The following is a 22,897-nucleotide window of genomic DNA, read 5'->3' on the forward strand; positions in this document are numbered from 1 at the left end:
AAAGTATGCTTATCACATTTAATTATAATGTGTTTTTGTAATTAATTTAAATCCTAATTAAATTATAAAGAGCATATTAATGAAAAATTTAACACATATTACATTTCTAAATTATAAAAGGTATATATACCATATTTAATTATGATATGTTTTATAATTGATTTAAGTACTAATTAAATCATAAGGAGTAATTGATGAAAAATATAATGCACATTATAATACTATTTATATAGAGTTAAAGTATGCATAACACATTTAATTATAATATGTTGCATAATTGACTTAAGTACTAATAATTTTATAAGAAGCAATTATTAAGAGATATAGAAAATATTATAATTATATGTACTTGTAACATCCTGAATTTTTAAATAATTATTTTATGTGAAAATTAACTGATTTGGTAGGCCTAGGAGGGGCATTGTGTAGTTGTTGTGCTGTGAGCCTGAGGCCTTTTGGAAAAAAATTGTTAATTGAGTTATTTTACAGGTTGGATAGGTCATAGGTACAGGGAAAACTCTATCGGATTTTCAACATAAACCTAAAGTGTCTTAGGCTCTTTAGTTCCTTGTTTTGAGTTAATATTGATAAATTTCTTGAATATGATTATTTAGGTAATCCGAGTCAACCTTCCTCATATTATCAGCTGTCCCAGTGACATTTAGATAATCTACGAGTAGAAATTGATTTTATTTATAATTTCAATATTATTATATATACAAGGCATACCCATGCATTCACTTATAAATATATGTATATAGTTAATTACTCGGCACGCCTTGTATTACATATTTAATTGATAATATTGTTGTGGATGTCACCTTAAGATAATTTGGAGCTATGCGCGTATGTCAGCGTGCATGTGGTGTGTTTATGGATATAGATAGGATAGATAGTCACAGCTAGAGCTTGACTCGCTGGGACCTAATCATTTTTGTAGATAAGTCGGGATGAGTGTGGCTTTGAGTTAATCTCGCTGACCCCCGCATTTGGTTTATTAAGAGAAAGTACGACTCAATTTGACCTCATTGAAATTAAGAGAGCTATATAGGCCATCAACTCCCATATGTATATGTGTGTGTGTGTGTGTGTGTGTGTGTGTGTGTGTGTGTGTGTGAATGCTCAAAATTATCTTGTGTGTGAATGCTCAAAAATATCTTTGTGCAAATATTGTTTGACTTGTTTGGAAATATGTGTGTATATTGCATTTCATACATAGGAATGCATTAGGCTTAGATAGTTATAGAAATTATATTTAAAATCAATATCTTACTCTATGAGTCGAATGCTCACTCCTGTTCAACCTTTTTTTTTCAGGTGACAGGTGAACTCTTTTTCTGAATAACCTACTTCCTTTCTCGCAGATTTATATAGTAGTAGCTTGTTTGTATTTTATTTCCTTGAATTATAATCTAGAACTCTGCATGTGCTAGTAATGTTCTAATCTTGTTAGGATTGTAATAATCTATTTCTTTTGAAATTGTAAACTTATTATATGGATATGTTGGAATGTATAAGATGAGTATTCACTTTGGATGAGGGAGCCAAGCTCCCATTTGATTATTTATTATTTTGAATATTGTGAGGGTGAGCTGAGCTCTCTAAGTTGAGTTATTTTTGTGTTTACAGGTCGAGTGAGTTAATACTCCCCATCAAGTAGTCCAATTTATAGCCCGACTCTGTCCATTTGATTTCTTGAATTTGGACTATAGTTATGGGCCTTATGGTTAGGCTAGGGATAGTTAGGCTTACTATAAGCTTTAGGGGCCTTATGCTGACCCAAGTCCTAGTGCCGATCCAGCCCAGAATTTGGATCGTGACAAAGTTGGTATTAGAGCCTAAGATCTAGATTCATGGGAAAATGTGTACCTAGAGTTGTCACAGGCAGACTATAAGATCTTATTTTGTCTTCTTCTGTAATTCTTTATTTCTAGACTCTACATTATTCGTTGGGTAGTGTAAGAGTGCTTCAGTTTAGTGTCTTGATTTTCATGGAGTACATGATGATGCAAACTAAAGCTAGCAGACGTGTTGAGGTCTCCTATGGCGATATGTATTCCAAGAAGTTCTATACTTTTGTTAGTATGGGGCTAGGTGGTGTGTCTATCTAATACAGGGCACGAGTATGTAAAAGTGAGTTATGGTAGTATAGTTTCCCTAAATAGTGGTTAGGGTAACATTGCTGGTAGCCGTCAGTAGATAGCCAAGTCAGAGTAAGTTTATGGTATTAGTGGGTTCAAGGAAAAAAAGAGATTGAGAAACTTGGTCTGTTGGAATGTACTGTAGTAATTATACAATGTTCTCGATGTTTGTGCTATAAGCTATAGATTACAGTATCGATATGGGATTATTATGTTGAGCTACGTGCATCCCTATGGTGCACCATGATGAGGGTGGTTACAGACAGCCTCTGTTTTAGTACAGTTATTCCATAATAGAGTTCTATTTATGTAGAAGAGTTTGGGACTCCTAGTTAGGGTTATTAAAGGTCACAATTAGGCAGTAACTAGAGTCAGTGGCTCGGTTGCCCTAACATGAACTAGAGTTACATCAGGAGTTACCATAAGACTAGAGGTTTCAGTATAGTCACAAAGTAAAGGTATCACCTACATAGTGAGACCATCTGGTCTCTGATATGGGTTCTTGGATAGTTTTGGCATTACAATGGATGTTTTGCCTAAAGTTTAGTGAAAATAGTATCTTCTTTGTGTGGCAACAAGGCACAGAGTATGACTTTGCTCCCCTAAAAGGAGATCGAATGCTATGAATGATGTTCATAGCCTATGAAATGATGCTTTAAGGAGTTTACAGTATGATAAAAGAGCAGATAGCCTGACATGGTTGTGGCAAGGTGGCAGATGCAGTACCTCTTTTGCAGTCAGTTGTGATGTAAGTTATGGTCTTATACTTTCAGGAGAGATAAAGGTTATTACTGGTGATGGTGACCTATGAAATAGTGTCCTAAATGGGACATAGAGTGGGGTACAAAGTTGTTGGCTCAGGTACCCTGGAGAGGGTACAAGTTTCATTGTAGGAACCATAAGTGATCAGATCATAATAGATGTAAAGCCTTTAAATTGAATGACGAGTTTGGGTATCCAATACCTTAAATTTTAGCTAATTGAGTGAATATGAAAAAATAGAATTACTGTAGACCCCCTCCTTAAGGTAGTAAGGATAGTATGTAGTCTAAAGGATAGGAACAGAGATCACATAATGAATTTATGACAACTATTCTCTGAGTTCCTCCTTAGCTTCTTATTGCTCGAGACAAAACTATACTCTAAGTAAAGGAAAGGATAAGGACCAAAGTTAGCATAGATAAATCATAGAACATGTATATATATAGAAGAAGTGCAAAAGGGAAAGATAAATTAGTTGGATCAAATGCAGCAAGAGAGATAATATGAATGCTAGTAGAAGTAGCAGCTAAAGTGGTTAGAGGACCAATTCTAAGTAACATCAAGGTGTTGATGAATTGATAGATATAGTGAAGGGATATAAGTCTTTGATAGAAAGTCCAATCAAGAAAGAGAATAGTGATACACTTGTACTACATAGATGTTTTTAAGCACATTTGTACAGCATTTCATAGCATTTAGATAGGTAATTTCATGCATAATCACCAAATTCATTAACTTTTTTAGATTTCATCACTCTGCACTAAATTCTATGTTTTTTTGCATATTTTCAGATGTTTAGAGGAAATTCCAAGGCATAGGAGTAAAGAAGTAAGCTTGGAAAAACTCAAGAAAAGAATATTGTTGCTGATACATAGTACACGGGTCATATAAACGTACCACAAATGCAAGTAACTTGTTGCCAGGAGAAAACCAAAGAAGTCAAAGAAGAAACACAGTATATGGGCTGTGTAACACAACCCGTGTAACCTACGGAGATCTGTGTAAGATTTTGCCTGGCAAAGCTCGAAGAGTTCCCGGAAGAAGAATGGAACATGGGCCATGTAATTGGACCCGTGTAACTAGCCGAGGCCCATGTGACCTTCTGCTCCGACACAAGATGTAACCTTTTAGCTCCAGTAAGTTACACAGCCCTGGGTCGTGTAGTGACACACGGGCCATGCATCACCTGATAGCCAGTTTCCTAATTTGGTTCCAGCTCCAGTTTTTACAAAGAGAAGAGACTTTTAATGCTTTTGGGACTCTAAAAACCTAACCCTAGACATTGAATATAAATATAGGCAGTAGAAAACATAAAAAAGAAAAAATCCAAACATACACATCTTCATACATCTTCATCATTCTCTCTAAGCTGTCCTGAAGAATAGTGCATCAGCATCAAGGAGGAGTCCTCAACAGAAGTTCCATAAGTTCAAAGCTGCAGATTCTCTTCGGTTCTTTTGTTCTATTTCTTTAGGCTACTTTTATGTTCATTTATTTCATTTTAATTATGTTTGCTAAACTCACTATGAGTGAGTAGTTTCTTTATTCTGAAATTAGGAGAGTAACGCTTGTAATCATTATTCTGGACAAATATTGAGTCTTATTTATTAGATTTGAGTTTTGTTCTTTGATTCAAGTTCTTGTGTTCCTAATGCATGCTATGTGTTAGTACCCACCTAGCTATGATCTAAGATACTAATTGAAGAACTGAAAGGTGAAGATTGGTATTGGAAAATCAGGATTTTGGACCTAAGAAATCTGACCTAGAGATAGGCTGATGACCTTTGTGGAATTTCATAATTATTCATAGATCTTAAAAGGTTTTTATTTGGACTAATCACCAACGAAAGTAGAGTTTAGCTCTAATCGAAATACACATTAGGTGCCTTGAGAGAGGACCTAGGATATCTTAGGATTAATTTTAATCAAAGCAACAATCCTTAATCCAATGAATGAACAAGATTAAATCCATAATAAGGTTAATGTGTGAAATCTTAATTCTAAAATTGTTTTAATAGATTGTCTCATTTTAGATTCATTATCCTTCTAGTCTTTAGCATTCAAAATAGATCAGTTTCACTCCCCCATTTTATTCAGTAGCCTAGACAGTCAAAATTATTGTGTAATTTGGTACTTACTAATTAAATTCCTCGTGGGATGATACTCTACTTACTACTTTATTACTTGTTAGCAATTCGTGCACTTGCGGGATTGAAAAACCAGCAAATAAATAGAGCTAAAGAATAAAATAGTTAAAGTTCAAATTTGGATAAGATAAAAGGAGTTAGCTAAAGAAAAAAATAAAAGGCCTAAATTAGAATAAGATTAGGAATAGTAGAGTTAAGATATAGAGGAGGCAAAGTGCAATTCTAAGAAAGGTAACAAGATAAATAAAAAAGTAAGGATAGAGAGCTTAGAAAAGGACAATATTAGGGAGAACATTTGTCAAGGTATAGAACCCAAAAGTGCAGAACTCAAAGCAGATCGTAGTTGGTGTAGTATTAGAAGCCAAAACATAGGGCTCAGAGTTGTAAAATCTAGATTAGACTTTGTCTGTTTGCTGTTTCCAAGATAAAATAAGAGGCAATAGGACAAGGACCTTTCGATTGTTAATAGTATAAGGAAAGTTAAGCATGGTATGCAACTGAAGTAGGTAGTAGCTTGAGGGTGCACAACGGTAACTTGAACTATCTTATCAGACAAAGAAGCGAAGTTATTAGGTAGTAAATTGAATAGAACTCAACCTAATAGATTCAAGCATGCACGATGAGAGAAAAGAATGAGGGATAATGGCACAAAGATTTGATGTTAGAATTCAAAGGGTAAAACTTAAAATCTGTAATTAGGATTTAAGCAAGTATTTTCAATGTGACCAACAAGATAATTTTGTAAGAAAATATGAGTGATATAGTATGATAATATGCAACAGAAAACAAGATAGGACAAGGTAGGTGCATATGTAATTACAAGTTATTTGAAAGTACAAGGATTAGAGAAATGATTATTGGTGATACTAGAGTTAGTTTTAAAAGAATCTCCTAGTGCTTTATCTTCCAAGACATAACAGAGTACAAGGGGCACTAGACAAATGATTATAAGTATAGGCGATAATAAGAGAATGAGAAGAGATTATAAATTCTAAGGTGATATGTCAGGTGAGACAATAGCACAACAAAGGGTAGGTGCTGATATCTTATAATATAGCACAATAAATACGAAAAGGCGATGAAATCTGAAGAGGAGGAATAAGAGATATGGCTAGATTTAAGGCTAAAGTTTGGAATGCTATAGACAATAGATGTGGCTATATCAAGAAGAATGAATGCTTAAAGTATCTTATTTGGGATTGTGTTATAACAACCATTTCTCACTACCATGATAGTTTAGATGGAAATTATAGGTTCAAGGATACCTATCTAACCATGAAAAGCAATTTCCTACAAAGGATAGTAGGGAACGATAATGTTTTGATGGTCATGTTAAGAAGGAGATATAGGAAGAATCAACCATGGTGAATGGCTTGTGTTCCATAAAATGAGTAGTAGGTTAGTACTATAGTATGATACTATATGGTGATGTACTGGTGGAAACCAATCGCAAGTAATAAAGTCAGCAATCAAGTTAGAATTAAGAAATAATAAAAAAAATGTATTTCCATATTCCTGGAGTGGAAGAGTTTAGCTTTGATGATGACAGGAGTGTAGCTTCATATAATCTAGTGTCAACCATAAGTGCCAGAAAGATGTTAAGGCATGGTTGTTAAGGTTATAGGGACACATCTATTGAAAGTACTTGTGTGAAAATGTACTTGTTGTTAGGGAATTTATAGATGTTTTTCTTGAGGAGCTTCCTGGAATGCCACCTAATAGGGAGATTAAATTCTGCATAGATATTATGTCGAGTACAAACCCCATTTCTGTACCACCCTATAGGATGGCACTAACAAAGTTAAAAAAATTGAAAGAATAGCTACAGGAGCTTCTAGACAAAGGTTTTATCCAGCTAAGCACATCACCTTGGGGTGCTCCTATTTTGTGTATAAGGAAAAAGGATGGGTCAAAGGTTGTGCATTAACTACAGACAGCTAAACAAGGTAATAGTTAAGAATAAGTATTCATTCCCTCAGATTGATGACTTGTTTAACCAGCTACAAGAAGCAAGATACTTCTCTAAGATAGACCTACGATCGGGCTATCATCAGCTAAGAATAAGGAGTGAGGATGTGCCAAAAACAGTATTCAGGGCTAGGTATGATCATTATGAGTTCTTAATAATGTCGTTTGGACTCACTAATGCACCAGTAGCCTTTATGGATCTAATAAATAGGGTGTTTAAACCATTCCTAGATCGCTTTGTCATTGTTTTCATAGATGATATTTTAGTATATTCTCGGACTGAGGAAGAACATGCTTAGCATTTAAGGATGGTGTTGCAGACCTTAAGGAAGCATTAGCTGCATGCTAAGTTTTTGAAGTGTAAGTTCTAGCTGAAAAGTATTTCATTCTTATGATATGTGGTCTCTAGTGAAAGCATTCAAGTGGATCCCAAGAAAATTATTGCAGTAACTAATTGGCTTAGGCCTACTACGGTCATCGAGGTGCAAAGTTTTCTAAACCTAGTAGGTTATTATAAGCGCTTTGTACAGATCTTCTTCAGGATAGTAGCTCCGCTGACATGGTTAACTCAAAAAAATGTCCTGTTTTTCTAGTCAGATGAGTGTGAGGAAAGCTTCCAGAAGCTTAAGGACTATTTAATTTTAGCTCTTATGTTAACTTTGATTATGAGTAGAGAAGGGTATATAGTTTATTGTGATGCTTTTTGAGTTGAATTAGGGTGTATTTTGATGTAGTATGGTAAAGTAGTGGCTTATGCTTCTAGACAGTTAAAGAAGCACGAGCGGAATTATCCCACTCATGATCTGGAAATGGCAGCTATTGTCTTAGCACTGAAAATTTAGAGGCACTACCTGTATGGCGAAACATGTGAAATATACACAAATCATAAAAACTTGATGCACATCTTCCATCAGAGGGATTTAAATTTGAGGCAGAGGAGATGGATGGAGCTTCTGAAGGACTATGATTACACTATCCAGTACCACCCAGATAAAGCAAATGTGGTGGTAGATGATTTGAGCAGAAAGTCTTCTGGTAGCTTGGCACATACAACAACAAAGAGGAGATCGTTGATACAGGAGATGCATGAACTGATAGATCAGGATGTTAGATATAACTGCTTCGGGTGTACTTTTGGCACATTTCAGAGTATAGCTAGATCTGCGAAACAGAATTAGAGTTTTCCAACATAGGAACCCACAATTAATGTAGATTGTTGAAAGGTTACAGTAGAGAGAAGATTGTGAATTTGGGTTTGATAGAGATGGTACCCTTATCAAGGTTTCAGGGTATGTGTGCTAGATGTGGACAACCTAAGAAATGAAATTATGCAAGAGGTACACTATACACCTTACAGTGTTCACCGAGGATGTACAAAAATGTACTGGTGGAATGATATGAAGAGAGACATAGCAAACTTTGTGTTTAAGTGCCTAACTTTTCAAAAAGTAAGTTAGAGCATCAAAGGCCATCAGAAAAGTTGTAAGAGATTCCCATCCCAAAGTGGAAGTAGAAAATGATCACTATAGACTTCGTGACTGCGTTGCCTCATATTACCCGAGGGTATGATTCTATATGGGTGATTGTGGACCATCTGACCAAGTCAGCTCACTTATTGCCTGTACAGACCACCTATTCTATTGCTCAATATGCAAGGTTATACATCTATGAGATAGTCAGATTGTATGGGATTCCTGTTTCCATAATATCTATTAGAGGGCCCCAATTCACTTCTTGGTTTTAGAGGAAACTTCAAAAAGCACTTGGCATATAGCTGGATTTTAGTACGGCTTTTCACCCACAAACAGATGGGTAGTCTGAAAGAACAATTTAGACATTGGAGGATATACTTCGCATTTGTTTCATAGATTTTGGAGGTCAATGGGATGATCAGCTACCATTAGTGGAGTTTGCTTATAATAACAGCTATCATTCCAATATTGGACTGGCACACTATTAGGCATTATATAGCAAAAAGTGTAAGTCCCCTCTGTATTGGACAAAAGTTGAAAAGGCGAGAGTTATGATTTAAATATGGTGCAGTACACTTCAAAGATTATTCCTTTGATTAGGGAACATTTAAAGACAGCTTTCAGCAGACAGAAGAGTTATGCAAATCTATGGAAAAAAGATATAAAATTTGTTATGGGTAATTATGTGTTCTTAAAGGTCTCTCCTATGAAAGGGGTTATAAGATTTGAAAAAAAATGTAAGTTGGCACCCCGTTATATAGGACCTTTTAAGATCACGGACAGAGTGGGAGAAGTTACTTATCGATTGGAGTTGCCACGAAACCTTTCTCATGTCCACCCAGTGTTTCATATTTCCATGCTTAGGAAATATGTTCCTAACCCTTCTCATGTGCTGCAACCAGACACAGTGGAGTTAAATGAGAACTTGACTTTTGAGGAACAACCAAGGGCCATAGTGGATTATCAGAGGAGGCAACTTCGGTCAAAACAGATCTCTATGGTTAAAGTCTTATGGAGAAGTCAATCTGTAAAGGAATACACTTGAGAGTCAGAGTGGTATATGCGCAATAAGTACCCATACTTATTTAGTATGCAACTCAGTGTATTTGTTCTGCCATGTATAAAATTCGAGGATGAATTTCTGTAAAGAGGAAAGAATGCAACATCTTGAATTTTTAAATAATTATTTTATGTGAAAATTTGACTGGTTTGGCAGGCCCAGGAGGGGCATTATATAGTTGTTATGCTACGGGCCTAACGCCTTTTAGATTTAGAAGGGTTAATTGAGTTATTTTACAGGTTGGGTAAGTCCTAGGTACAGGGAAAACTCTGTCGGATTTCCTACATAAACCTAGGGTGTCTTAGGTTCTTTAGTTCCTTATTTTGAGTTAATATTGATAAATTTCTTGAATATGATTGTTTAGGTGATCCAAGTTAACCTTCCTTATCTTTTCAGTGGCTCCAGTGACATTTAAATAATCTATGAGTATATATTGATTTTATTTATAATTTCAATATTATTATATATTCAAAGCATGTCTATGCATTTACTTGTAAATATATATATATATATATATATATATAGTTAATTACTAGGCACGCCTTGTATTACATATTTAATTGATGATGCTATTATGGATGTCGTCTTAAGGTAATTTGAAGCTGTGTGCGTGTGTCGACATGCGTGTGGTGTGTTTATGGATATGGGTAGGATGGATAGTCGCGGCTAGAGCTTGACTCACTAGGACCCGATCCTTTTTGTGTATAAGTTAGGGTGAGTACAGTTTTGAGTTAATCTCGCTGGCAGGTGTTGAAATTAAGAGAGCTGTATAGGGGATCAGCTCACGCTCTCACACACACACACACACATATATATGTTGATATGACACACTGGTGTGTGAGTACTCCAAATTATCTTTTGTACAAATATTATTTGACTTGTTTAGAAATATGTGTGTATATTGTATTTCATATATAGGAATACATTAGGCTTAGATAGTTATAGAAATTATATTTAAATCAATATTTTACTCTCTGAGTCGAACACTCACTCCTATTCAATCTTTTTTTACCATGTGACAGGTGAACTCTTTTTCTGAATAACCTACTTCCTTTCTCGCAGGTTTGCATAGTTATAACTTGTTTGTATTTTATTTCCTCGAATTATAATCTAGAACTCTATATGTGCTAATAGTATTCTAATCTTGTTGGGATTGTAATAATCTATTTCTTTTGAAATTGTAAACCTGTTGTATGGATATGTTGGAATGTATGAGATGAGTATCCACTTTGGATGAAGGAGGCAAACTCCAATTTGATTATTTATTGTTTTGAAGATTGTGAGGGTGAGCTGAGCTCCCCAAGTTGAGTTATTTTTGTATTTACAGATAGAGTGAGTTAATACTTCCCGTCGAGTAGTCCAATTTATAGGTGGACTCTATTCGTTTGATTTCTTGAATTTGAACTACAGTTATGGGCCTTATGGTTGGGCTAGGGATAGTTAGGCTTACTACGAGTTTTAGGTGCCTTATGCTGACCCAAGTCTTAGTGCCGATCTGGCCTAGAATTTAATTTATAATTATACTAATTATATAGAGTTAATGTATGCATAGTACATTTAATTATAATATATTTCATGATTAATTATATTACTAATTGAATAATAATTAATAATTGAAGAAAAATCTAGCATTTATAATAGTGCCACGTACTAATTATATGGAATTAAGGTATATATAATACATTTAATTATAAAATGTTTCAAAATTGATTTAGTACTAATAATTTCAGTAGTAGCAATTGATGTAAGATGTTTAATATATTTTATAAAATTATTAAAAATAAATTTAACTAAAGTATAATATATAATACTTTTTGAAAACATTCTAAAATTCTTAATTAAAATTTTAAATTTTAATATATTAAAATTTTGTCACAATAAATATAAAAGTTTTATACATTTATAAATAAACATATATATTAAATGAATAGAATAATTGATTTTAATATTTTATACAACTATTTAATATCTATATTATATATAAATGTGGGAATGGGGGAATATTAGTTTCGGCAAAAATGTCCTTAATTCTTAAAATTAATTACAATTATATTTTTATTATCTTAATAAGAAATTAATAAGTAAAAAATAAAAAATACATGTAATATATATATAAAAAACATTGACTTGACATTACCACTAATTGAAATATAAAAAAAATATATCATGTCAGTATTACATAAATGGATATAGACATAATGTAATATCATAAATTTCATAATATTAATTTTTTTAAAAAAAATTATCCTTTTATTATAGCAATATACTAAATCAAATGTTACAAATTTTAAAATTATCTCTAAAAATTAGTATATAAAGAGAGGATTAAAAATATATTATTATAAATGTAAACTAATTAAAGTATGAGTATATATCAATCAAACAAAAAATTATAAACATGAAAAATTTAAATTATTGAGTATATTTTAATAGTTGTCTCTAATATCTAATTTTACAAATAAATTTTATGTTAATATAGATTATTTTAAGGTAAATATTATCTTTTACTATAAATTTTATTTTTTATATTTTATATTTGATTTTTCACTTATGATCCATATAACTAACTTATTTTTTAAAAGGGATTTAAAATTAAAATTGTTATATTTAATAATGTGGTTCATATTTTTAAATTAAATTTTTTTAAAAGAGGGAAAACTTATACCATAACTAATAGTGTAGTTAAAGAAATTAATCATACTTATTTTAACGTTCATAAAAAGTTTAAACTATTACTGTAATAAAAAAATATATTATACTAATTCTTTAAAAAATATTAAAATATAACTTCAAGACTTTTTATAATGTAAATAGTTATACCAAATAAAATAAAATTATAAATTGTAAAATTAGTTTATAGTATATTGATTTAATAATTTTTTATATAAATTTTTTAAATATAATTATTTATGTCAAATCAACTTATAAACTAAAGATAGAAATAAAAGAGAAATTATAATTATTATCAAAAGATAATTATTATTTTAATATTTTTATTTTTATTATTTAAATTTAATAATTATTATTTTTTGTTTAATTTTATTATTTTTTAGATTTTAGTAATAATTTTTTATCTTATAATTATATACAAAAAATTAATAAAAAGTTATATAAAAATAAATTAAATCACGAGTAATGAGTATAAACAACGTGCACGTCTAAAAAATTAACATATATGAAATGAATAGAATAATTAATTTTAATATATAATTATTTAATAGATGCACTCACATTGATATATATATATATATTAGAAGAAAAATTAATAAATATGTAATATTGTTTAAATGATAAAAATATTCTTTATATGTTGAGAAGTTTAGTGTTCAATTCCTCACTTCACTAAACTTCTTTTTAATTTTAATTTGATTAGTTTGATTTTTTATTAAACTGGTTTGATTTTTTATTAAACTAAATTTTGAAATATGCTGCATTGAAAATAATCATTTGAATTAAATATTACTCTTTAACCGATAATATTATCCTTTTTACATTAAAAAAATTATTATTATTGTGTATAACATTTAATGTATAAAATATTAATAAATATAATTAAAAGTTAATAAAAATACTAATAAGTCCCTCTTGATTTGATAAACTTGATCATCATGCCATTATCATTTTCAACTTTCAAAATCAACAGATCATTTCCATCTACCCAAATCGAATCATCCACGTCATCAATCCGCGTCTCTTCAAAACCAACCAGTCACGTTTCACCCCTTTTCCCTATATAAACAATTGCAATCTCGCCTCTCAATCCAACTCAATCGAAATCCAATTCTTTTACTCAAAACTCTCTCCCTTTTGCTTCGTTGAATACCATACCTAACTAATGGCGCCCAAGGCAGCGGAGAAGAAACCGGCGGAGAAGAAACCAGCAGCGGCAGAGAAGGCACCGGCCGAGAAGAAGCCCCGAGCGGAGAAGAAGTTGCCGAAGGAAGGCTCTATTGATAAGAAAAAGAAGAAGGCCAAGAAGAGCGTAGAGACTTACAAGATATACATATTCAAGGTGTTGAAACAGGTTCATCCTGATATTGGTGTCTCTAGCAAGGCTATGGGGATCATGAACAGTTTCATCAACGATATTTTTGAGAAGCTCGCTCAAGAGGCTTCGAGGCTTGCTCGATACAACAAGAAGCCCACCATCACTTCCCGGGAGATTCAGACTGCTGTTAGGTTGGTTCTTCCTGGAGAGCTTGCTAAACATGCTGTTTCTGAAGGGACCAAGGCTGTTACTAAGTTCACTAGTTCATAAATTTAGGGTATCTAAAGTTTCTTATGGATCTATATTGGGTGTTTAAGAATTGGCCTAGTAGTGATTAGGGATCTAGGGTTTTTTGGATGTAAATTGTGCATGGATTAAGGTTTTTTATTGAAATTTGATTGGCTTTTTAATTAATGAATTTTCTGGTTCCTAATTTTCCTCTTATTACTAGCTTTTGATGCCTTTAATTTTGTGGGTTTCAATTAAATTTTCTGATTTAAATTTAAGATGTTATGGATGCGTGGGAGTTGGTATTGGCTATCTTGCATACTGCAGAGCAACCGCTTGTGCCCAGTAAGTTGTTTGATTCCCTTTGTCACTAAAACATTTTATGCTAAAAGAGTATCATATGCTTATCATCAGTAATAATACAATTAACCTTCTGCCATTGATGACCTTGGTTCTAGCATGAACATTGTATTCTTAACATTAATTATATATGTGTATTGCAACAAAGTATAAGAGTTATTATGCTGGTGACTAACTTCGTTCAGTAGCTAATGAGATGGGGCTATATCGGAGCCCACTTATATTTTTGTTTTTATGGATTTTGAGAGCAAGTTTGAGTGCCATTGAGCCGAAATTTTGAATGCCACAATTTGTTCCCATGATCTAATTAAGTGCTTGCACTGATATTGTAGGTTCTTTCACAAACATTCTTTAGAACTGTTAACTTTGATGTGCTAGTTTCAAATTTGTGTTGCTGGGCTCCAATTTTAATTGAAATAACTTAAATGCTTTTCATCTTAAAATGCTTTTCATCGTCTTAAGATATCTATAAAGTTTATTGAGAATGGGATTTGATTTGTGAAATGTCAAGTTGCATCAGTTACCTCCAAAGCACAGCACAATGCATTCATTGCTTTGGCATAATATTTGTTGCTGATTGAAGGAAACTATTAGGTAGTACAAAAGTACATGTTTTTTCACTCCCATAATATGTGGCACCCACAGTACATGTGAGAGCATTTGTTACCTTGGTATGTTTTCAGTATATCGGTATGTTTGCGGTGAAGGGGGAAAAGGAGGTGAAGGGATTTTTGAGGGGTGTTTTGGAGTGGTAGAAGTCTTATGCAGCAGCTCATTTTTTACAAAGCATGTTGTTCTTTTGGATGCTGTAGCACGGGGTAATGGGCTCAATTCATGACAGGTGAAGGAATACTCATGGTCCCTGGTTGCAAGCTTTCTGTATTATTCATGACAGGTGAAGGGATACTCGTGTTTCTGGTTGCTAGTTTTCAATGTTCTGCTGGCTGATCATTGCAGTTAAGAAACAATGCTGGTTTATTTGTGATTAGCCTTATCGTATATATCCCACACATTTATCTAGCTCGTCTATTGTCCTATTATTTTTGCATTCTTACATCGTTGACATTGAGTATTGCGGGCTTCTGAATTCTGAGTTTTTTCTCACATAGATGGTGAGATTTGCAGCAATGTCACTATTGCATGATGAGCAGCAGATGGAAAGTCTAGCTTTCAATACCAAGTTAGTTTATCATTTGGTTTTGGATCTCTCTTTTTCCTTATTTTTACACAATGAAATTTTTTTTTCTTCCATATCTCGAGTTGATGAGCTGAATCAGGGCAGCAGAGAAAGTTGATTGGAGTTGAAACCTCGAGAGGCTCAAGCCGTTGAAGGTTGGTTTATACTTTCTCTCTTGGTATTTGCTAAAACTGACACATACCACCTTCCCCAGGTTATGAGAATTTCCCAGTAACTGCAAGTCTAGCTTCTGTCTGTAGAGTAGGGTTTTTCCTCCATGAGTAAAAGAATAGTAGTAGTTAGTAGTTGATGCTGCAAAGCCGATTTGTACAAGTGATTGACTAAGTGGCCTGGAATGAAAAGAATTTTCCGACAAAACATTTTATTTACGAAGAATGAAGAATTGAGGTGCCATTTGTTATTCCAATTATACATTGCATAACATTCCACATATAATCAGAAAAACTGTGGCAACAACTGGACAATCTACAGATATGACCCTGCGGAGCTTCCTCAACATCCATACTGACGTAAGCTCCCCTCCATCTTCATCACAAAATCTAATCAATTTCAATTATTTTCTTTTTTGTTTTTTTCCCCCACCTCTTTACAGTATGGAGTATGCTCTGATCACTTCAACAATCGGTGCTCGACACAATGGGCACTTTCCTCCCCCACGAACTAATTCATTTGCACATTTTGAACAAGTGCACATGTGCCCACATCTGCAAAATGTTCAGATTTAAAATCAACAATCCCGCCAAATCAAAACAGAATGACACTGTTGCCATCTTGTATTAGATCAGAAGAAAATGTCACAGCATACCTGTATAATAAAGAATCAATGTGGCTGTCACAACAAACGCAACATGTCCCTTTCCTTACATGACCCCACTTAGATCCATCCTCAGACGTCTCAGCAACCAAACCTGTAAAATTGTGCGTGTTTAAACATGATTAAAATAGAAAAGCAAATAATCAACTAGACTTTATAGCCCTAACTAACAGATATTAGGGTTAAATGAATCGATGAATAGTGGGAACCATGCTAAATCGATGGTACAACAATAAAAATGAAAGTGAACACAAACCTTTTTCACCAGCTGATCGATTCAAAGCTGCAGACACTTCCTGTCTAACAGAACGCTGCAACTCAAGTTGCATATCCATGCAGGCCTCCAACATCCTCTGCATGTGGCTCATTCCTTGCTGAAGTCTTGCCATGTCAGCTCTCAATTCATTAATCATCTCCCACTCCTGCACCATATCAAATTCCTCATTTAGAATACACAAGTCACATGTTACTAAATGTAGATTGGCATTGGCAGAATTAGCAACCTCTATATAGTGCATAATGGATATAAATAGGTCCAATTTAATATTACAAACAAGTCTTGAAAGATACAAGAGTTGCTAGTTATGAAGTCTTACCCTTGCACATATAGGACTATGTGCATATTTGCTATAGATAGCTAGAGAGAGAGAGAGAGAGATTAATTCATAAATCAGACACCTTGATTTCAGTTCGCTTCCATGAAAAAATTTTTCTCAGTTTTTGATCATGAAAAAATGGTTCAAAAGAAATCAAGCTTGAAAAAAAATCTGCCCTAATAACTATATGACACGGGTGAACATGATGCCTGACCAGAAATCAATAAAGAATCAAATAGAGGGAAAAAAAAAAGGAAAAAAAAAACAGAAATTCAGTAAATCAAAAAGAAAAACAATCACTTGTAAGTAAAACCCACTAAATTGTAAGCTCTATAGCGAAAAGATGGCTCACAAGTTCTGAGCGTTGCATGCTATGGCGAGACCAGCTAGTATGATGCAAATCCTGGTGCCAAAGAGGCTGAGGTGGGGGAACAGGTGGAGCTGGCAAAACCAATGAAGGTCTGTTCATAACATCACGCTGATCCTCATTTTGTTCATCTCTCTGCTGGTCCTCATCTCGCTCTGGTGAAGTGGGAGTCGGTGTTGGCAAGTTTCTGTGCAGATCCCAATCAATGGGAGCACGACCTTGCCTCTCTACATATGACTGTATTAATTGGTCTAGACTTTCACGGAAACCACTACGAAGAAGATTAGAAACACTTCTCCTATAAAATGAAGAGCAATTTTCATTATTTAGTGATCAAAGAACTATGAAGCTCAAGAAATAAGATCATCATTCTCCATCATCAAATACCTGCTCAAAAGTTCTCTAAGTTCCATACTATACACATTGTCATCATCAGGAGGGTGAAATCTATTATATCTTCTCATTGGAACAGCACGACGCATCCTTGGAGGATCAGAAGGCCCCTCTGTCCAATTTTCGACTGCTTCACGAGAGCCATTCTGATGCCAACCTCGCTGAGCATCTTGTGGACGACTTTGTTCACTCTGTACATTTCCAGGTGTTTCCTGGGGCCAGTCATTAACTGAATTCTCTTGCCAATTCCCATCTATAGGCTCTGCATCACCATTTCTCCATTCATTAAACTGACTATAGTCTGGCTGTCGCCAATTACGTCCCTCAACATCTGTAATTTGTCCCTGCCAACCCCCAACTTGGTTAGCCGTTTCTTGCCAATTCATGTTATTGGCAGCAGCATTGCTTTGTAAGTTTTCTGTTTGTTCAGACAGCCGATGGGTGTCATTTTCTTGACTTCTAGATTGCAATTGTTCACTGTCTTCAAGTTGGATATTCTGAGAAGTGTTTGTCTGACTCCAATCATTTCTAGGATCATTGACATTACTATCAGGTGTGCTATCAGAATGGCCACTTACTTGGCCACGAACGATATTTTCCAATCTGAAACGGAATCCTTCCCTGAAAGAGAAAAGAGAAACCGATCCAACATCAGGAAAATCATATAGCACCCACAAAGTCTCTTATTTATGTTGTTCAGCAGCAGTCATCACTACTGCTAACATTCATGCAAGCCAAAGAGCAATAAGCATAATTACTAAAGGAATATAGTAGTTGCTCTAGACTATAGAGCGAAAAAAATTCCAGACAATTCATTAATGAGAAAAAGGAGTCATAAATACAATTACGTAAATGTTTTCTTTTCTAGAGAGGAAAACAACATAAAAAAAAAAAAAAAATCCTGAACACATGAGCAAGCAATTGGAGAGAGAAATAGACAGAGGGAGGATAAAAAAATAGTGTCTATTGTGTCTTGTCTATCCACGCAAGGTTACATAAGTAAAAAGGTGCATCAATTGTATAATGGTCATCATCTGAATACTTATTTTTTTTAAGAGAGAAGGGGGCCGGGGAGGGGTGGGGTGGTTGTTCGGTTGCGCATGGGATTGCAGAATGGCATGTTCTGCATAGCTTTTGACAATATTCTAGACTCGTTGGCCAATTAGAATAGCAGTGCTATATCCATATCTGTCAGTTTGTGATAAAAACCAGCAGCAGCACATGCACATTTGGATTACAATCTGCACACCAGTCACAGCATCCACAAATTGCTAAAAGCAATGAGAAGAAGTGAACCTAAGATTTTCTACCATTTCTCTTTTTTTCCCTCACTCCACACATCCCCCAGCCACTCCCCAAAAAAAAAAAGAAGACGAAAGATTAAGGGGTTCTCATACAATCAATATTCCCCCATACAATTTGAAATGCAGCCATCTACATAACAAACCAAACCTGTATTTAATATCATGGCTGCAACGAATTAGCGGCTTAATGAAGACCTATAAGGTCAAAATTTTGCAACACATGGGAACATCACATAAGCACGTACAAATGAAAAAAAAAATGAATTTACCAAGCCACCTGGTGCTAATTATCATCTTTCTTCTATAATGAAACTACCAAAACTCTTATTTAAAGAAATTCCCATTATAATTCACTTACTCATGAATGTGGACAACTTAAAGATTCCTCTACAATGAATTACTGTAATGAAAAGCATCTGATGACAGGTTCTCCAAATCAATCAAAAGAAAGTTGTATGTGTCTGGGATCATCCTAATATAAGATCTATTCCATGATTGTCCTTACCAGCAACCTCATAAACTAAAATATTGTTAATCTAAAGGCAGATAAGAATAATAGCAGAATTCAAGGGACCAAAATGCAAAATATTCAAATAAGTGGTGACAAAAATATTCAATAACAATCGAAAGGCTTGTGTCATGAGAAGACAGAAAAATCCATACCTTAATCCAGAAACAGTGTGCCGTTGTCTTAATTGAACTAGCTCACTTGCAGCCATTGAAGGCGGTCTCTCTTCTTCAACAGGTCTTTCATTTCGCAAGAATCTACCTCTCAGTAATGACTGTAAAAAATATTATATTTTAGTAATCAAGCCATTGATTATATAAATAAACCAAAACCCTACAATAATATATTGGAAAACCTTCTAGGCAGAAGGGGAGAAGGGAGAATTTTTCAACCATCTTAAATGCAATTTTAAAATATCTGAAGCTCTAACACCTAAACTCACTTTTAACATAAAGATGAGAAGTTCTAACCTTGGGGAGGGAGATATAGAAGTCCTTTTGTGTTTAATCAGTTACATAAAAGAATAACCACGCAACCAAAAGTAATATATCTAAAGCAATTCAACCCAGTAAACACGAGCACACAAAAAAAAAAAAAAAAAAAAAAAAAAAAAAAAAAACCCCGAAAAAAAAGGAAAAGAAAAGCCAGTATTTCAGTTAGGAAAAATAAATAATTACTATAAAGTAAAACATTAGTAGCTACGGAGGGAAAAACTGCAAATATGGTACTCGCCATACTTACAAAACAACTGAAGTGCGATGAAGTAAAGTGGAAGTGTACCTACTTAAAGTGAAATCCTATACAATCTTCCTAAAAATGTAATTGTTAGGGAGGGGAGAAAGGTGTTACCCAGATAATTTCATCCATGAAAAGGCTTAAGAAGCCCAAAGTTCCCACTGGAGTGAAATCCATTTATTTGAGGAATATCACTTATTTCTCACTCAACTGGGAAAAAGTTACATTAAGAGAATCATGTAGGACTGACTTTATAAGTTAAAAGATTCCTTTGTAAATGAACAAGTTGAACGTCAGCAGGTATTGAGACCAAAACCATCAATCATATAAGAAAATATACACTATATAGACAAAATATATTATTTTCATCAAAAAAAATTGTTGACAAATATATCATACAAAACGAAGGTTTATGTTAAAACAAGAACCATGTAGTTCACAATGATTACGTTAAAACAAGAACCATGTAGTTCACAATGATGTATACTGTTCAAATTACCAGAGACTTAATCATGGTAAATAACAGCGTGATAAAAAATACAACCATAAATAAACTCATTACAGTAAAACCAACCTGAATGCGGTTACGATGAGCAAAATCAGAGACAGCTCGATGCTCCAACAATCCTTGAAGTTCCCTCTGTCTTTCCCGCTCAATCCTCACAAGCAGATCAAGAAGAGCTTGTCTTCCACGAAGCCTCAGCATGTCTCGACGGATATGTTCTGGTTGCCCTTCATCATGGTCAGCAGCTGACCCATCACGAACTCTGTCAACTTGTGCATCAAGTCCAGCAGCCTGCTCTTCCCTCCATCCCCCACGACCTCCCCGCTGCTGACTTGCCATCTGCACCCACTCCCTAACAATTCTAACCCTTTCACGTTCAGTCTCACCAAGCCATTCCCCTCTTGGACTATCATTCCTTTGAGACACATTAGATGTATGATCACTAATGCCGCTCTCCATCCATCCTCGAACAATCTGCCTCACCCTCTCCCTCTCAACTTCCCCAAGATCAGGAGATTGCTCCCTACTAGACCCATTATTATCCCCATGCTCATTCTGTGCGCCCAGCCGCTCATGTGACCAAGGTACAAATTCATTCTCGCTCTCACTTGCATCCACCAAACTTCCCTGATTCTCACTACCCCGACTCTCTGACATGTTTGTACTCGACATATTTGTATTAGACTCCACACTTCTTTGCTGTCTCAGTCTCTCCCTCACTCTTTCTCGAGCCCTATTCAATAAATGCTCATCCTCCAACTCCCGCCACATTTGTAGAATTGCAGATGCCTGAGTACTTGGCCGTTCAACTGCCCCTTGCCTCCTTGACGTGGGTGACTGCGACTCCCTCAAAAATGAGGAATCAAGCATGGAAACTGTGTGCAAACCGGCAAGTGCCATCAACTCTGACTCACGATTCCTCCTCTCAATAGTGGTTATCATCTCCTGTGCCTGCCGAGCAGCCCAACGGCTTAAAATGCGGGAGTGGCGCCTCCTTGCAGCAGATGATTCAGCCAAATCATCACCCTCCAGATCAGACCTACGTCTCCTGCGGACAAGCTGATCCCCCTCATCATCCTCCTCGTCCGCATTACGAGTGGAGCTACATGAGGCAAATGACATACAATCATCCAAGTGGCCACGCATCAATTCCTCCAATCCCCTCTCAAATTCAGCGCGGGCATCATCTGTTGATTCAGGTTTCTGCTGTAAAGGTTGAAAATCTGTCATCCTCACACAATCCCTACCCCACCTCACACCACCCACACTCAAAATTACCACCTATAAATTATAATAATCCCGCTTTAATTTCACGAAATACACATAATTACCCATAAAAAAAAAAATTTTAAAAATAATGACTCTCTTCAAATCCGAAACCGAATCCTAAATTCAGTTTCAAACTAGTAAAAAAAACTGAAAAAAAAAAGGGAAAAGAAAAAGAAAAGAAACTATGCCCTAATTGGATTCTGATCGATAGAGTCTGAATTCATATCACCTGATAACATTTACAAAAGTCAAAATTAAACAAAGACATCGATAATTCCACAACTTTTATTAAGAAAAAAAATAAAAAAATAAATCAAAATGAGAAGTGTTAAAATTGAAATAATGTGAAAAAATTTTAGGGATTCTGGGAGCGTGGAAAGAGATGTACCTATGACGCTGTACGTATGTTTTGAAAGCGTTTCTGTTTCTATTGTCTCTCTTTCATATTCTTTCCTGTATCAAAGTGACAGAGAAACCAAAGCCCTAACTTTCTTTTCTACTGGTATACAGAAAGAAAGAAAGAAAAGGAGAGAAAATGTGAAGTATAAAGAGAAAAATTGTTGAAGAAGAAGAAGAGAAGAGAGAGATCATACAAGAAGATGATATCACAATTCATAAAATACATGATAGAGAGAGAGAGATTTTAGAGAGAGAATCAAATAAGCTCTTTAGAGAGAGAAAACGTATAAGGCAATAGGTGCGTCTCGGTTCGATTTTTTTTTTTTTTTCTCCAAACCGAAACTGAAAACGAAATTTTGAACCGAATCCAACTTAGACTTTTAATTCAATTGGATTTTATTTTTTTTAGGACTTCAGTTTTAGATTTCGATTCATAATAACTTCATTATAATTTTTTATTAAACTATCAAACCTCAAAATTAATAATTTTAAATTATAATTATATAATATTTTTTATTAAATTAGAACAAGATTTATATAATACCCCCATTTAATATATAATTTTATTTTTACTTGTAATTTAATTTAATCTAACATATTTTCAAATTTTATAACAATTATTTTATAATGTTAAATATCTTATCATAATATAATAATTTTTTTAAAATGATCATAATATAATA

The 22,897-nt window shown here is 34.2% G+C and overlaps 2 protein-coding genes across 3 annotated transcripts; one reads left to right on the forward strand and one right to left on the reverse strand.

Moving 5' to 3' along the window:
- The first annotated feature begins 13,319 nt into the window (after positions 1-13,319).
- LOC110649079 (probable histone H2B.3) lies at positions 13,320-13,971 on the forward strand. Its single transcript, XM_021803491.2, has one exon. It carries the CDS (start codon positions 13,386-13,388, stop codon positions 13,806-13,808), a length of 423 nt encoding a protein of 140 aa, XP_021659183.2. The 5' UTR covers positions 13,320-13,385; the 3' UTR covers positions 13,809-13,971.
- Positions 13,972-15,659: 1,688 nt separating this feature from the next.
- On the reverse strand, positions 15,660-22,509 carry LOC131177226 (uncharacterized). Of its 2 annotated transcripts, none has more exons than XM_058142188.1 (8): positions 22,204-22,509; positions 20,616-22,044; positions 19,462-19,580; positions 17,489-18,115; positions 17,087-17,399; positions 16,395-16,560; positions 16,130-16,232; positions 15,660-16,028 (listed from the first exon to the last, which is right to left on the reverse strand). In XM_058142188.1, the coding sequence occupies exons 2-8, from the start codon at positions 21,774-21,776 to the stop codon at positions 15,911-15,913; spliced, it is 2,607 nt and encodes an 868-aa protein (XP_057998171.1). In that variant the 5' UTR covers positions 21,777-22,044; positions 22,204-22,509; the 3' UTR covers positions 15,660-15,910. The 2 variants fall into 2 exon arrangements, with proteins under 2 accessions (XP_057998171.1, XP_057998172.1); XM_058142189.1 differs by having other exon boundaries at positions 20,616-21,827; positions 22,204-22,500.
- Between the last annotated feature and the right edge of the window lie 388 nt (positions 22,510-22,897).

This window comes from Hevea brasiliensis, unplaced genomic scaffold (assembly GCF_030052815.1).
Source record: "Hevea brasiliensis isolate MT/VB/25A 57/8 unplaced genomic scaffold, ASM3005281v1 Scaf368, whole genome shotgun sequence".
NCBI lineage: Eukaryota > Viridiplantae > Streptophyta > Magnoliopsida > Malpighiales > Euphorbiaceae > Hevea > Hevea brasiliensis.

Bases quoted from the DNA above. Each gene is read 5' to 3' on its own strand.
- LOC110649079 (XM_021803491.2), top strand. From the start codon at position 13,386: ATGGCGCCCAAGGCAGCGGAGAAGAAACCGGCGGAGAAGAAACCAGCA.
- LOC131177226 (XM_058142188.1), bottom strand. From the start codon at position 21,776: ATGACAGATTTTCAACCTTTACAGCAGAAACCTGAATCAACAGATGAT. The intron at 19,581-20,615 runs GTTGGTTTTACT...TATTTTTTACAG, and splicing joins CTCATCGTAACCGCATTCAG to TCATTACTGAGAGGTAGATT. The intron at 17,400-17,488 runs GTATTTGATGAT...TTCATTTTATAG, and splicing joins CTTAGAGAACTTTTGAGCAG to GAGAAGTGTTTCTAATCTTC.